Raw genomic sequence first — 16,980 nt, 5'->3', positions numbered from 1 at the left:
CAGTAAGTCATATTCAGGCAGGTTTGCTAAAAACTAGGGGTTTTTTTTCCTTATATTGCACTTAGCATTCTAACAATTTTTTTTTAACCAGTGGTGAATAAAAATTTATCAATTTTGTAAATAAAATAATTGTTATAAGCAAGTTTGTTTAATTTATAAAAATTGTATGGCATTTCTCTTTTGCTATTTTGTTTAGGCTAAGCTTACAGAAACCGAAGGAACCAATGAACAGCTGAAAGTCAAAGTAAAACAGAAAACGTATGAAATTGATGATTTGAAAAAGGTAATAAAACATTTATTTAATAATATGTTTATTATTTTTATGTACATTGCATTGCACATTATTTTTTATGAGATTGTCCAATCGCCAATGATTAAATATACAAGTAAGATTTTCTGAAACTGTTGAGATGAACAATCTAAGCAGTTTCTTTAAAAGTTTGAATATTGGTGATATATATATATATATATATATATATATATATATATATATATATATATATATATATTGTATTGGTGATCATATATATATTATAGTTTAACCATATATTATTAAAGAAGAAAAATTTGATAATGAAAAAGAAATACACTTTTAAAAAATATATATTGTTTATTTTTTTTATAAACTATTAAAAAAATAAAAACCTCAACAATTGATAATAATAGTACTGCGCCCAGTATTATTCAAATGTTTTATTAAAATTATGTATCCATCAAAATCTTTTTATATATATTAGTGGCCTGGCAAAGCCACAAGGAAGACAACCGAAGCTGGCCTGTATAAAGCATTTCAATATTTAATTTGGCTGCCAGTGTGTGTGTATATATATATATATATATGTTTTTCCAGTAGTAGTGGTAGTGGAGAAAAAGGACGGAGGAAATAGATTCTGTGTAGATTTTAGAGAACTTAATAAGATAACAAAATCTACTGCTTATCCCCTGCCCTTGATAGACAACATTTTAGCGATGCTGGGGAAGGCTACATGTTTTTCCTCCTTAGACTTAAGATTAGGTTACTGGCAAGTGGCAGTAAATGAGAAGGACAAACCTAAAACAGCTTTCTGTTGTCACATGGGGTTGTTCCAGTTCCGTGTCATGCTGTTTGGGCTAGTAGGAGCTCCTGGTGTTTTTCAATCATTAATGGCAATAGTGTTGAGGGGATTTGAACATTTTGCCATGGCATATTTGGATGACATCTTAATCTTCTCAAAAACCCCAGAAGAACACTTTAAACATTTACAGGCTGTGTCAGATCGTCTGAAATATCATGGCTTGAAATTGAAGATCGAAAAGTGTCAATTTATGAGAAAAGAGACTAAATATTTAGGATTCATCATAGACCAATCTGGAGTAAGGCCAGATACTGATAAAATAAAGATTATAAGGGCAATGCCAGAACCTCAAACAGACAAGTTAGAGCATTTATAGGGACTGTAGGTTATTACAGAAGGTTCATAGCAGGGTTCTCTAGAATAGTTATACTGCTAATTAATCTAACAAAAAAATATGCTAGGTTCAATTGGACCGAGGCATGTCAGAAAGCATTCAATACGTTAAAGGCGGAGCTGACCTCCATTCCTTTCTTGATTTATCCCGATTTGAACAAACCTATGGTCTTATATACGGATGCTAGTGATACGTGTATCGGAGCTTGCTTGACCCAGCCCTGTGAAGAGGCAGAAGCTGTAATCCCAGGAATAAAGGATTAAATGCCTATCTACTTTCTCTCTCACAAGTTAACAAAGACCCAACAGAAGTGGCCCGTGATTGAAAAAGAGGCCTATGCCATCACGTACGCTTTGCAAAAGCTGCATTTTTATTTAGCGGGTGCGACGTTCGTAATAAAAACTGATCATCGCCCATTACAGTACTTGTTCGATGCTGAATGGAAGAATCGAAAGCTGCAACTGTGGACTATGCAATTGAGTGGCTACGACTGTAAGATAGAATACCTGCCCAGAAAAGAGAACACGTGTGCAGATTTATTATCTAGAATTCCCGAAGCTGTAGGGGAAGAAGCTGACGCTAGTGATCAGAATCTAGTTAATGATGATAACTATAGAATCTGCGTACTCGACTCTCAGCAATTGCAGAATAGGCCCTCGGAGATGGAAGATGAAATAGAGCCAGAAGAAAATGACTCTCAAGAAGACGATTCCGATAAGATTGGGTAGAAATCGATAGACCTGAAACTACTTAAGTTAGAAGCGAGCAGGGACAAAGAGTATAGCGAACTTAAATCACTAGTAGAAGGGAAATTACCGCTTTCAAAATCGAGAAAATACCTGTTGGAAGATGATCGGGTATACTATGTAAATGGAGAAGAAAAGAGCCCAATGTTACGCTTGTATGTCCCGGATGGCCACGTGAGGGCCAGTGTAGTGCAGGTAGCACATGACGGGTTAGGTCATGTAGGTATTGATAAGACTTACTCGCTTTTAGCGAAGAAATACTATTTGCCGGGTATGTATAAACATATCCACTCCTATGTGACGGAATGTGTCACTTGAAGGCTGTTAAGGGCGCTAAGACACCCCTAATGGAAACTGATATTCCATCATATCCATTTTAGAAGTGGAGCATGGATGTCTCAGGGCCATATAATAGTAGTAACAAGGGAAATAAGTATATAGTCAGCATGGTAGATTGGTTAACTAGCTGGGTAGAGGCATTCCCTGTGCAAAGGAAGGATGCACAGACCATGGCGGAGATACTTATGAATAAAATTTTCCCTAGGTATGATGTCCCATGTATGTTAGTGACAGACAATGGCAGAGAATTTGTAAATGCCACTATAAGGGAGGTGACGGAATATTTAGGAGTGAAACATATCACCACCTCTCCATACCACCCCCAGAGCAATGCTAAAGTAGAAAGATTCCATAGGTTTTTGGGAGATACGCTGTTGAAGTTATCAGAGGACGAAGTCGAAAATTGGGACTTGTTCTTGAATCAGGCCTTAGCAGCGGCCAGATTTTCACATAACGATACGACTAAATTCTCTCCATATTACCTGGTGCACAGTAGAGATGTAGTGTTACCATTGGATAATCTTCTACTACCAAAAAAAAGGTATACTGGGGAAGAAAATCATAAAAAAATGATTGAGCAGCAGCATTCTCTGTTTAGTGAAGTGCGTCGAAGGATTAACTCAGCACAGAAAAAGCGTAACAAAAGAGTCAACGATGGAAGGGTTAAGAAAACATATGGAGTTGGCGACCCGGTGTACTACAGAGCACAGGTTAGAAAAGGAAAATTAGATCCTAGATGGAAACCGTACTATAGGATAGTAAAACAAACGGGACCGGTAACATATAAAATATGGGATCAACTGACAAATAAAACGAAGAGGGTTCACGCGTCAGATATCTGCGAAGCCAATATTAGGGAGTGGAAAATGCCTAATATACAGACAGATAGACCTGTAAGGAAAGCCACCCTGATAGATCCAAAAGAAGATCGGGAAGATACGGATAGATGGGCTGATGATGAGATAGCAGTTGGATGGGAGTTAGAGGTAGAATTTGAGGTTTGCTGACGGAGACAACAACTACGCCCCCAGATTCGGAAGGTTGGGAATCTGAAGATGACATTCCATTGTCAGTACGGAGAGATAAGGAAGCTGGTAAGGAGAATAGGGCTGACGAATCAGAGAGCAATAAGATTCCGTTGACACAGCCCCCAGAAGTAATAGGCGACGTTATGGGACCTAGACTTCTGAGAAGCAGCATAAACCGACCTATCAATGTTATCTCAAAACGAGGGGAAATGAAAGATAGTTATAAAGAAGATGAAGACAAGGAAAGTCCAATTAATTCTATCGTAAAGTTATTTGGGGAACGAAATTGAATAATTGAAATAAAAATGGAACAAATAATAAAAGAGCTCTACTATGTGTACTTGTGGGATGCGTCGCCTGATAGTGATGATGGTAATGATGGCTGGTTGGACAGTAGTGCTGCGCCACACCCACAGCACAATATTTAAGAAGACCAGCGAGGTGACAATTACGCGCTCGAAGTGGATCTTGACATTCGTCATCGATCTAGGAGCGTATCGGAAGGTTCAAAGGGAACTAGAACACGAAGTTGACTTAGCGACGGACTTAAATCTGCAATTGCAGAAAAATCAATCAAAACTTGGGACAGATTCCGATCCAGTGTTATTTGTATCACTAGGAGGACGATTAGTTAAGATGAAGCAAAGACTCCGATACGTTTGAGGATATTTCAGGGATATTGGATTATTGGCAACAGAAGGGACCCAAAAACGAGTTAGAAAGATATCTATACTACCTTTCATAGGTAAAGCACTATACGTATTATTTGGTACAGTATCAGAAAGTGACACAGAGGCATTAAGAAAACATATAAGCGGTTTAGAGGAAAATCAACAGAAGATAAAGCACGTCGTAGGGGAAAGTTTATCGATAATGAACGTTACTAGATATGAACTAACAGAACATAGACAAAGAATTAACTGGCTATCTCATACGGTCACAAGCCTAAACGGAAGTTTGACTTTTTTGGCTAGAAGAATAAGTACCGTAGAGGCTGTAATTGGGCAAATACTGGAACTGATGATGACAAACCAACTCGACTCATCAATTCAGTTATTGACATTGGCGATGGAACATGTTAGGACACAATTAGATTTACTTTCATTAGCGCACATGTCACCGAGCATCATACCTCCCAAAGACTTAAAAACAATACTCGGGATGATTCAGTCAGACTTGCCGCATGCTTTACGCTTACCAGTAGATCCAAAGAAGAGTCTATGGGAATATTATAAAGCCTTAAGTTGTGCTACAATTATGCAAAATGATAAGATTTATGTAATGGTTGAGTTACCTTTGTTGAGTGGAGATAGCGATTTCGAGGTGTTTAACGTAATTAACTTACCGATACCGTTTCCTAATAACGTCACTGGGGAGGGGGCAGTAGCAAGATACAGAGTTGAGACGGAAGGAATAGCTTTTAACCCCGCCCGAACCAAATTCATAGTGTTGTCGCCTAGCGAAGCACTAGCGTGTAGCATGAATGCACTGAAAGTTTGTGCAGTAAAAAGTCCCATCTATGCAACCAACAGACACAACTTATGTGTCATTCAATTATTTCAAGGTAATGAGGAGGGAATCGATAAATACTGTGGAGCCGAGGTGTCGATGGATACACTCACCCCCCAAGCTATACATCTATCGGATCGTGTTTGGACAGTGGCCTCAACTAGTAAGCGAAGGCTGACGAAAGTCTGCAAGGGACGGCAACAAGGTGAAGTACTTATTCATCCACCTATGACCATTATAGATCTACCTATGAGTTGTGCAGCAGTCGGCCCAACTCTGGAAATCTTGCCATCCTATAAACTTACAGAGAAGTTTGAGCTCCGGAATGACTTTCTGTCATTAATTAAAATACCACGTGTAAAGTGGTCGGAAGTATGGACCCCTATCACTAAGGAATTTCCGAAGATAGAAGCTCGCAAAATTCCACCTCTTCTGAGACCGGTCGGAACGACCGTTATGAGCGAGTTAGTAGATGAGTTACGAACAGTGAAGAATAATAACGAACGAGAAAAATGGCGATGGGAAGAAGTAAGTAAATGGTTATATCCTATGATAATCATCTTGATCGTGATGATGATAATAGCTTTTCTAGTGTATGGGAAAAGGAGAGTAAACCACATCAATAGCATACTAAGGGCTAGAAAAGATGCTAATAAAATAGATCAGGATGAGGGTTTAAAATGACTTTGAAATGAATAGGGATGAGCATGAAGTGAAGAACACTACCGTGGTTTCTGATAATACCACCAGTCCTGATCAATCTGGTACAGAACCGGGACAACCAACAAACCCCGCGTCTAATACCCTACCAACATTGGAGATCCATATGTGAAGAAGACTGGAGCTGGGTAATCAAGAAAGCTCCATGGAATGGAATCCGGACTTAAAAGGATAAAATGAACTAAAGACAGATTTTAAAAAGAAAAAAAAAGCACGAACTCTGAAACAAAACTTTTTTCTGCATGTGCCTGAAGGATAAAGCTTTCAGGACACTTATAAAATCATAATGAACTAAAGACATTTAAAAAAAGAAAAAAAAAGCACGAACTCTGAAACAAAACTTTTTTTTCATGTGCCTGAAAGATAAAGCTTTTAGGACTCTTATAAAATCGTAACGAACTGAAGACAGATTAAAAAAAAAACACGAACTCTGAAAGAACACTTTTTGCATGTGCATGAAGGATAAAGATTAAAAAAAAAATTTTTTTTATTTTATTAACCAAATAGCTAAATATTATAAATTGTACAACCACAGAGATTCCCTAGTATTAAGGCCATGTAAGAAGGAGGGGTTGGAAAAAATATTGACTCCAATATTGTTTCTTTAAGTAGGGGAGGTAATGTAACGAAGTAAGGGGGTGACAACTATGTGTAACTGTTTTAGATATATACTCTCTAAAACAATATAAAAAAAAGAAAATGTTGCTGTCAAAGCCCTGCTAATGACTATGAATCAACTACAGTACAAATTTAGTATATTTGAATTATCAAAAGTTGTCCCCATTTTTATGTCTCCCCCCCCCCCCGTTAGAAAGTAAGATGAAATGACTTGGTTTCAAGTTGTTTATTCAAGAACCTGAGAACTCTGTATGTTGAAGATTAATAACTGTTTGCTTGAAACTCAATCGGATATTTGAGGGAAGCGATTGTGTTATTTTTAGGAATGACGAAATCAACTCATGAATTGACAATTGAATATATATCTGTCAGTGAAATCATATCTGCGTCAGATTCAGAGGTCAAACTTGAAGGCTATTATATATATCCAAGTTAGAGAGATAAACCACAGAGACTGCCGGGAAGGGCAGGGGTGAAGAAGAGAGAGAGACGGCCGGGAAGAGGCAGGGGTGAAGAAGCCGAGAATGCCAGAGCGACAGACTCTCAGATGAAAAGATAGATGCATAGAGCCAAGAAGTTTTTGAGACATGCACGTCCACCCAGATCCCTAGAGGCCAACACTCAATACGTTTGAAAGTTGATGCCTTCGACATTGTTTGTAGAACGTTAACACATCGCTTCCTTCAAAGCTCTGAAAGAGTGATAATAACTCTACTGTTTCATTTGAATATATTATGGTGTGTATAATCGTTTGTCCTGTTTTTCTTTAAACTACACCACAAATCCACGACCCTCTTTCGACGACGTTCATCGTTAAGAGGGTACACAACAAACTAGGTCCAGGACGTATAACTAGACGATCCACCAATAATTCAGTCACCACCTCATACCCGTAACTTAGACGGCCAAGAATTATCACCGGCAGTAGAAGGGTTCGTAGGTCAACGATCGTCAGCAACAGGCGGGTAAAGGTAAGAGAGTGGGAGGGTGACATATATATTTTTATATATATATATATATATATATATATATATATATATATATATATATATATATAATCAATATTTAAATATTTGTAGGAGGTGCTCAGTTTCTAGTTGTTCCTATTTACTTGCCTCCCCATGAGGGTTAGACACATGGTCAGTTAATGTGAGAAAAATCCAGCTTCCCAAAAAGGCTCAATCTGGATAGAAACAAACATAAAAATTGTCTCAGTCATGAAGCATTTCTCCTCCACTGACAAGACAGAAAAGGCGAAGTGTAGCATCAGAATACTACACTAATCTTGGCCTGAAGTCCAGGTAGAGAAATAAAAAAAAACGTCTTAAGCTGGAAAGTTTAATGAAATAATGTGTCACTCGGGCAAGAAATGTAATTTAAAATAAAACCCAAATTTATCAAAAATTTGTGAACGATTTGTTAGTTTTTTGATATTTAAATAAGTGGGCAAAAATACTTTATAAGGTTTCCAAACGTCACGTTTTCTCTTAGTTACGTCACTTGTTTTAAATGAAATTTATTTTTGTCTATTTGTTGTAATTCTTGTTAAATTTCACATCCTTAAGAATTACGACAAGCAAACAAAAATAAATTTCATATTTCAAAGTAATTTGATGTCCAAAATCTAAGGCTTAACATTTGTTACGAGAACAAGTCCCGTGTTCTTGTAAGTAAGTAAAAATGAGATAGGATAGACCGAGAATTCGAACCTGGGAAGCTAGGTTTGGAATTAAGATTCAGGAGAATTTCGATTGTTAGTTTTAAAATAAATAGCAGATATGTTGGTTTGAAAAGGAATTCATTTGTTTAGAAATGTTATTGTGAAAAAGGAATTTGATGATTCAATTCTGTTTATGAAAATTAAATTAAAATAAGGTTATCTAGAAGCGAACAATAGAAAATGTTAAACATATTGAAAAATATGTTAGTCGAAAAATAGGTTAGAAGAATATATGTGTGAACACTGCACGTGAGTTCAGGACCACGTGTGTCGAGCACATGCTCGGACATGGGGGAACGAGACACGTGAAGCATAGCCAGGCCATGGGATCGATCTGCACGTTGTTGGTCATGCGATAACGTCATGGCTAAGAGATAAGTTCTCAATATAGTTGGCTAGTTCTAGTGAGACAAGGAGACAAGGTCGGACACTTGTCAGAAAGGCAGGAGAGTTGAGTCCGGATTGAATCCCCCTTTGGAAGCGAAGGGTTAGAAGTTGAAATCATGTAGTGACTTTGAATTCCTTGATGTGAAATAATTGACTGATCGAAGAAATAAAGGAACTTATTTTGTAACTGCGTCTTGTGTTGTGTCATTCTCAACAAAGGTATTCGGAAATTGTAGTATTGAATTTCACATTAAAACAATGGTATCTATGTATTCCCCGTATTTTTAAGATGATTATATAAAAAAATTATGAAAATTGATAGGTAGAAAATTTTTTCTTATAGAAAATAGAATTTGAAGTACACAATCGTGTATGCTTATGTAAGACACAGGAGAGCCACAAGGGAGGTAATTCAACAGTTGCAAAAAACTTGCATATATGTTATTTTTACGTTATTTAATTTTTAGGCAAACAGTTATTTTTATATTAAACAATTATGAAAAAATCTTAAATGAAAACCAGACTCAGAAACATTGTATACATGTTATGTTTATTTTGTTATTTGTTTTGCGTTGGTCACATTAAACATTTAGAGTTACTTCCCTTGTTTATAGTTTTGTTTTGCTTCATTTTATAAAAACAAGATGGTGGCAATTTTTCACCTGCTAACACGATTAAAGTTGTTGTTTTTTTTTTAATTCAATATTATTTAGGTTATTTCAACTGCATAATTTGGAAGCTACCATTGTAACTTATTAGAATTGACAAAAAAAAATGAGTTGAAACCATTTTTTTTTTTATTTGAAAACTCCATTTATCGACTACAAAATCTTGTCCTAATTCTGTAGAAGCACCGGTATTTCTACTCTTACTAATGGCGGGTTACAAAAACTGATTTTTATTTTTTAATTAAAATTCTACTTGATAATTTTTCCTAATTTTTGGTGAGGATATTTACTTTTTCCCTTTTTTTTTTACGAATAATTTTTTACTTGGAATGTGGTTTTCAGATGTGCCTCATGCTGTGTAAGCGCCAATTCTCTTTCCAGTTCCAACACAAACTCTGAAGCACATGTAAATTTATTCAATTTTGTGTTTCAGATGTTAGAAAAGTTTCATCATGAACGGGACCACATATCTGATGTTGTGAGGCAAGAATTTGTGGAGAAAATCGTCTCAACAGAAGAAGAGAACAAAAGATTGAAGAATGAAATGTCTGAAATAAAAGCTCGACATCGGATTGAAATTGAGAGAGGGAAAGCAGAAATTGAGAAAGTGAAGAAACAAAAAGATGATGAATTGGAAGAATTGCATAAAAGGTAAAAAACAAACAAACAAACAAATGATTGAATATATTCAAGAATTCAACAAAACGCCATTTTTCTGCATATGTGTGTTTAGTTGCTTTGTTTTACAGTCTATTTCAGGTTATTTAATGTAGATTTAGTCATTTTGGTAAAAGTTTTTATGTTTAAAGTTCTTAATATCTTCAAATATTTATTTATGGTTTTTGCTTTGATTATTTTGTTTTATGGCATATCAACACTTTTTGGGTTATTTAATGCTGAATCTGATTATTTCGACAAAAGTTTTTATACTTCAAGTTCTTTATATTTTCAAATATGTATTCATGGGGTTTAATTTGCTTGTTTGTAGGAGAAAATTTTTTGTTTTTGGCTGTTCAGAACATGATTGAGTTTTGCAAAATGTTTGGTGCATTTTAGATCAGAAAGCCATTATTTTCAGACAACCTCATCTGGTAGGATGAGTTGTGTGTTATAGATTTAGGTTGTTGTTTACAAAGAAATTAACACAACTCAGCTTTTATAAAAAAAAACTTGCAGTACCCATGAATGAATGTGGTCTTTATAATCAATATATGAAACAAATACAAATGAGAGTATCCTATATCTGTAAAAAAAAACCCCACTATTCATGCATCCATGGAGTATTGTTGCCACATCTTAGCTGGTGCATTTTAAGTCCAAAAAAAAGAGTCTCTAATATTATAAGTCCTGCACTATCTACCACGTTTCAACCCCTATCCTATTGCCAGACCGTTGGTATTGTATCACGTTCATTTTTTTAATTTTTTCTTTTTTTTTCGCAATTTTTTTTTTTTTAAGAGTTTTGACATTGTTTTTATAATATTTAAACAGGGTTATGACTTCGCTTTCTTTTCATTGTTACCCCCCCCCCAACCACACACGCCTCTAAAAATCCGGGCAACGCTGGGTATCCCCTGCTATTATATCTATTATATATATATAAAAGATATATTACATGATATAAAAAATATTTTATATGTGTTATTTTAAATGATTAAAAGAGCAAGCATTTAAAATATTTTTTATTTAATTAAATGATGATTATATAAAGCTTAAATCGATGATATTTCGGGGAAAAAATTATTTTTTAGCAATATAGTACCCTCTTCAGAAATTTGAAGATATTTCTAACATTTTTTTTAAAGTAAGAGTTTTTATAAAATAAAATGGTCACCTTTGTTGAAAGTTAGAAATTTGTGTGTTGCTGATACTGGTTCAAGATAGAATGTTTTGTCAAAAGATAGCAGGGCTGTGTATTGTTAAATAAAGAATGGAGTTTCTCTTGTTGAAGGATTTTTGAATTTGAATAAATGACGGTTACATGAAGGCATAAATAATTGTTTTTTTTTTTTATATAACTGTCACTTATTCAAATTCAACAATGCGTCAATATTTTATCTGTTTACTTAATTAATCTTAAAATTCAAGCACTCCAGCGTCATGAGTAAGGTGACTTCGGCTTTCTGGTTTCTCCTATTGAAATCACTCCAGACAAGGCATGGAACAATTTGATGTAAGGAAATTTTTTAAAAAATACTATTTTAAGGTCAAAAAGTTGGCAACAATAAGATTCTTATCCAGAAAATAGCAGCTCTCTCTCCTTTATCAGAAATATAGCTGATGGGAAAGGATAAAATAAGAAGTGAGAGTTATGAGGCTGTCAAAAGTAAACCAACAGTCCACTTTCTACTCTCCTTTGCTTTGTTTTAAAATCAATCAGGATGTGGCCATCGGGTGTTTCAGCCAACTGGGGGGGGGGAGTCTCTCCTTTCTGAAGAACTAAAACAACCCTAATTCACTGAGATGGGTTTTCTAGAGAGCTTCCATAAATTAGTGGATTTAATCTGTATTGTCTTGAATGCTGGGCCGGGTCCTCTTGCTCAACAGCACTACAATGACGAGATGACCTGCAATGTGAAATCTGACCAAATCTAACACTTTCAGTCTGGGGATTTGTTCCCAGAGTAGAGATTATCCTAAGGATGAATCAGTTACGTTGGCAGCATTGATCCTTCTGGATGAAACTGTTGTAGAAACACAGAGGTCTTGAATCGCAGAAAGGCCAGCCAAGGAAAACTTGGAAGCAAGTTATTTAACAGTTGTCATATTTTTAAAATCACACTTAAATAGCATTTAAACTGACAAAGCAAACTGAGCAGCTAATTTTCATTTGGGCATTTTGAAGTTAAGACAAAATTAAAAGTGCCCCCCCCCCCAAAAAAAAAGCAAATGCATAAAAAATAAATTTTACCAAAGGCAAGATAAATTACTTGTAAATTAAACAAAGTTCTGGTAGAAACCCACCCATTAAATGTTAATGTGACATATTGGGTGGGTTTCTATCAGCATTTTGTTCACTTTTCAATTTTTCAGCGATTATCAAGACTTCTCAGATGACCAAGTCATGTAAGCCAGTTTTTTCCTTGTTCTAACTTAAGACTAAACAGTACTTGTGTTTTGAAGTAAATAAAAATTAAAATAAGTTAAAACATAAAACTTATTCAAGTCAGTAGAAGGGTAACTTACCTTGCCTTTGGTAACATTTATTTATTATATATTTGTTTTTTTTTTTTGAGTACTTTTTTTTTTTGTTGTCTATACTGCAAAATACTCCCATTATTTTTATACAAAATTTTTGGCAACATGATACTGTAATTTACTTTTAAAATTAGCCCAACCTAGATGACTGCTATTATGGAACATTTTCAAATAATCACATAAAGATAAAAATCAGTAATGAGAAAACTTATTTTAAATTGAAGAATATGATGGGGGTTTGCCTACCATAAGTTTAAAAATGTGCAAGCAATTAAAAATTAAAAACTGAAATGACTTTACTTTATTCCAGGCAATGCCGAATAGGTACAGATAGTACATAGAAAAAAAAGTAAAGTGGTCGACCATAGCTAAGGGTAACCAAAATGTTTCATTTTCATTAGCTATGATATGGAGGTGTACGAGGAGGTATACGAGTACAATTTTTTATTTTTGTACCTTTTCTCCACGTTAAAAAACGACCCTAGTGTCTAACTCTGTCCCGCGAGGAGGCATTGTAAATAGGTACACTTACCCTTGATCCTCTCTTAATGTTGAGCAAAGGAGACATCTGGGCAGGAGCTGCTAAAAACAGCCTATCCTGCCTTGACAGAGTACAAAATAGACTTTGTGGCTTAGTGGGGGATGCCCTTTTCTCTTCCCTGCAACCTCTCTCCCACAGAAGAGATGCTGCGAGCCTATCTTTGTTTTATCGTTATTTCCATGGCAAGTGCTCGTCTGAGCTCCAATCTCTGGTCCCCTCTTGTCAATCTTTCATGATAAACACCCGTCTAGTTGAAACCACTGTCAATAATTTTCCCCAGTCTCTATCTGCGCCTAAATCAAAATGTAGATTCCATGAACAAAACTTCTTTCTTAGAACTGCACGCCTATGGAACTCTCTACCGCTTGCCTGTTTCCCACCTGACTACAACTTGGATGTCTTCAAGTCCAACATAAACAAATTCCTGATGAACCGCCCCCTTAAGTAAGACACTTTATCAAATCTCCAATACTAATGAATATTACAACACTATCACATTGATTACTGTACACGCAATAACCTTTATCCTCAAGTGGCTTCTGGGCCTTGATAAGTGGTGACCTCCATGTAAAAAAAAAAAAAATTTAAAAAAGTACCATTTTTTTTTTCTCTCTCTTTATAATTTACTCCTATTTTTTTTAACTGCTTTTAAATTAAAATTTATAAAAATCTATTTACTTTCATGGCTTCGAGTAAACTTAGGTTAATGGCTTTCATCCTTTTCATCTGGTGAAAGATCCCACTAATCCCGACTTGGTCTTTATTTTCTTTTAATAGCATTCATCAATTTCCTCCTGATGGAATCTGTATGGTCTAGTATTGGGACAGTTAATCGGAATCCGGAATCGGAAAAATCAGGATTTTTAGGGGAATCAGTATCGAAATCTAAAAATTAGTACTTATTTTCCAATGCAAAAAAACTCTTTTTTGGTTGTCTTTTTTTTATTTAATTCTGTTAAAAGCAAAATCTTCCACTGCTGGTAGTAATGATAAAATAATAAATATTTATTGATTTTTAACTAATAGTAAAACTAAAACCTATAGATCATCACTTACAAGTGTATTTTCTTATGCTTGAGAAAATATGTGCACATTTAACGTGTTTTTACTATAATTGAGAAAATATGTGCACATTTAACGTGTTTTTACTATAATTGAGAAAATATGTGCACATTTAATGTGTTTTTACTATAATTGAGAAAATATGTGCACATTTAACGTGTTTTTACTATAATTGAGAAAATATGTGCCCATTTAACGTGTTTTTACTATAATTGAGAAAATATGTGCACATTTAACAGGTTTTTACTATAATTGAGAAAATATGTGCACATTTAACGTGTTTTTACTATAATTGAGAAAATATGTGCACATTTAACGTGTTTTTACTATAATTGAGAAAATATGTGCACATTTAACGTGTTTTTACTATAATTGAGAAAATATGTGCACATTTAACGTGTTTTTACTATAATTGCGAAAATATGTGCACATTTAACGTGTTTTTACTATAATTGAGAAAATATGTGCACATTTAACGTGTTTTTACTATAATTGAGAAAATATGTGCACATTTAACGTGTTTTTACTATAATTGAGAAAATATGTGCACATTTAACGTGTTTTTACTATAATTGAGAAAATATGTGCACATTTAACGTGTTTTTACTATAATTGAGAAAATATGTGCACATTTAACGTGTTTTTACTATAATTGAGAAAATATGTGCACATTTAACGTGTTTTTACTATAATTGAGAAAATATGTGCACATTTAACGTGTTTTTACTATAATTGAGAAAATATGTGCACATTTAACGTGTTTTTACTATAATTGAGAAAATATGTGCACATTTAACGTGTTTTTACTATAATTGAGAAAATATGTGCACATTTAACGTGTTTTTACTATAATTGAGAAAATATGTGCACATTTAACGTGTTTTTACTATAATTGAGAAAATATGTGCACATTTAACGTGTTTTTACTATAATTGAGAAAATATGTGCACATTTAACGTGTTTTTACTATAATTGAGAAAATATGTGCACATTTAACGTGTTTTTACTATAATTGAGAAAATATGTGCACATTTAACGTGTTTTTACTATAATTGAGAAAATATGTGCACATTTAACATGTTTTTACTATAATTGAGAAAATATGTGCACATTTAACGTGTTTTTACTATAATTGAGAAAATATGTGCACATTTAACGTGTTTTTACTATAATTGAGAAAATATGTGCACATTTAACGTGTTTTTTCTATAATTGAGAAAATATGTGCACATTTAACGTGTTTTTACTATAATTGAGAAAATATGTGCACATTTAACGTGTTTTTACTATAATTGAGAAAATATGTGCACATTTAACGTGTTTTTACTATAATTGAGAAAATATGTGCACATTTAACGTGTTTTTACTATAATTGAGAAAATATGTGCACATTTAACGTGTTTTGACTATAATTGAGAAAATATGTGCACATTTAACGTGTTTTTACTATAATTGAGAAAATATGTGCACATTTAACGTGTTTTTACTATAATTGAGAAAATATGTGCACATTTAACGTGTTTTTACTATAATTGAGAAAATATGTGCACATTTAACGTGTTTTTACTATAATTGAGAAAATATGTGCACATTTAACGTGTTTTTACTATAATTGAGAAAATATGTGCACATTTAACGTGTTTTGACTATAATTGAGAAAATATGTGCACATTTAACGTGTTTTTACTATAATTGAGAAAATATGTGCACATTTAACGTGTTTTTACTATAATTGAGAAAATATGTGCACATTTAACGTGTTTTTACTATAATTGAGAAAATATGTGCACATTTAACGTGTTTTTACTATAATTGAGAAAATATGTGCACATTTAACGTGTTTTTACTATAATTGAGAAAATATGTGCACATTTAACATGTTTTTACTATAATTGAGAAAATATGTGCACATTTAACGTGTTTTTACTATAATTGAGAAAATATGTGCACATTTAACATGTTTTTACTATAATTGAGAAAATATGTGCACATTTAACGTGTTTTTACTATAATTGAGAAAATATGTGCACATTTAACGTGTTTTTACTATAATTGAGAAAATATGTGCACATTTAACGTGTTTTTACTATAATTGAGAAAATATGTGCACATTTAACGTGTTTTTACTATAATTGAGAAAATATGTGCACATTTAACGTGTTTTTACTATAATTGAGAAAATATGTGCACATTTAACGTGTTTTTACTATAATTGAGAAAATATGTGCACATTTAACGTGTTTTTACTATAATTGAGAAAATATGTGCACATTTAACGTGTTTTTACTATAATTGAGAAAATATGTGCACATTTAACGTGTTTTACTATAATTGAGAAAATATGTGCACATTTAACGTGTTTTTACTATAATTGAGAAAATATGTGCACATTTAACGTGTTTTTACTATAATTGAGAAAATATGTGCACATTTAACGTGTTTTTACTATAATTGAGAAAATATGTGCACATTTAACGTGTTTTTACTATAATTGAGAAAATATGTGCACATTTAACGTGTTTTTACTATAATTGAGAAAATATGTGCACATTTAACGTGTTTTTACTATAATTGAGAAAATATGTGCACATTTAACGTGTTTTTACTATAATTGAGAAAATATGTGCACATTTAACGTGTTTTTACTATAATTGAGAAAATATGTGCACATTTAACGTGTTTTTACTATAATTGAGAAAATATGTGCACATTTAACGTGTTTTTACTATAATTGAGAAAATATGTGCACATTTAACGTGTTTTTACTATAATTGAGAAAATATGTGCACATTTAACGTGTTTTGACTATAATTGAGAAAATATGTGCACATTTAACGTGTTTTTACTATAATTGAGAAAATATGTGCACATTTAACGTGTTTTTACTATAATTGAGAAAATATGTGCACATTTAACGTGTTTTTACTATAATTGAGAAAATATGTGCACATTTAACGTGTTTTTACTATAATTGAGAAAATATGTGCACATTTAA

The 16,980-nt window shown here is 33.5% G+C and overlaps 1 protein-coding gene across 2 annotated transcripts in view; it reads left to right on the top strand.

The window, feature by feature from the left end:
* Nucleotides 1–16,980, top strand: part of LOC145252721 (uncharacterized) — a 148,386-nt gene that overhangs the window by 129,359 nt on the left and 2,047 nt on the right. For both annotated transcript variants that reach the window (XM_080112563.1, XM_080112564.1), the window contains exons 21-22: nucleotides 197–283; nucleotides 9,618–9,835. In XM_080112563.1, the coding sequence (XP_079968689.1) occupies nucleotides 197–283; nucleotides 9,618–9,835 (305 nt within the window). The remainder of the gene's footprint in view (nucleotides 1–196; nucleotides 284–9,617; nucleotides 9,836–16,980) is intronic.

This window comes from Euprymna scolopes, chromosome 29 (assembly GCF_053919585.1).
Source record: "Euprymna scolopes isolate OS-2025 chromosome 29, ASM5391958v1, whole genome shotgun sequence".
Taxonomy (NCBI): Eukaryota; Metazoa; Mollusca; class Cephalopoda; order Sepiida; family Sepiolidae; genus Euprymna; species Euprymna scolopes.
The sequence above is the reverse complement of the archived record's forward strand: the minus strand, read 5'-3'. Positions and strand labels throughout refer to the sequence as shown.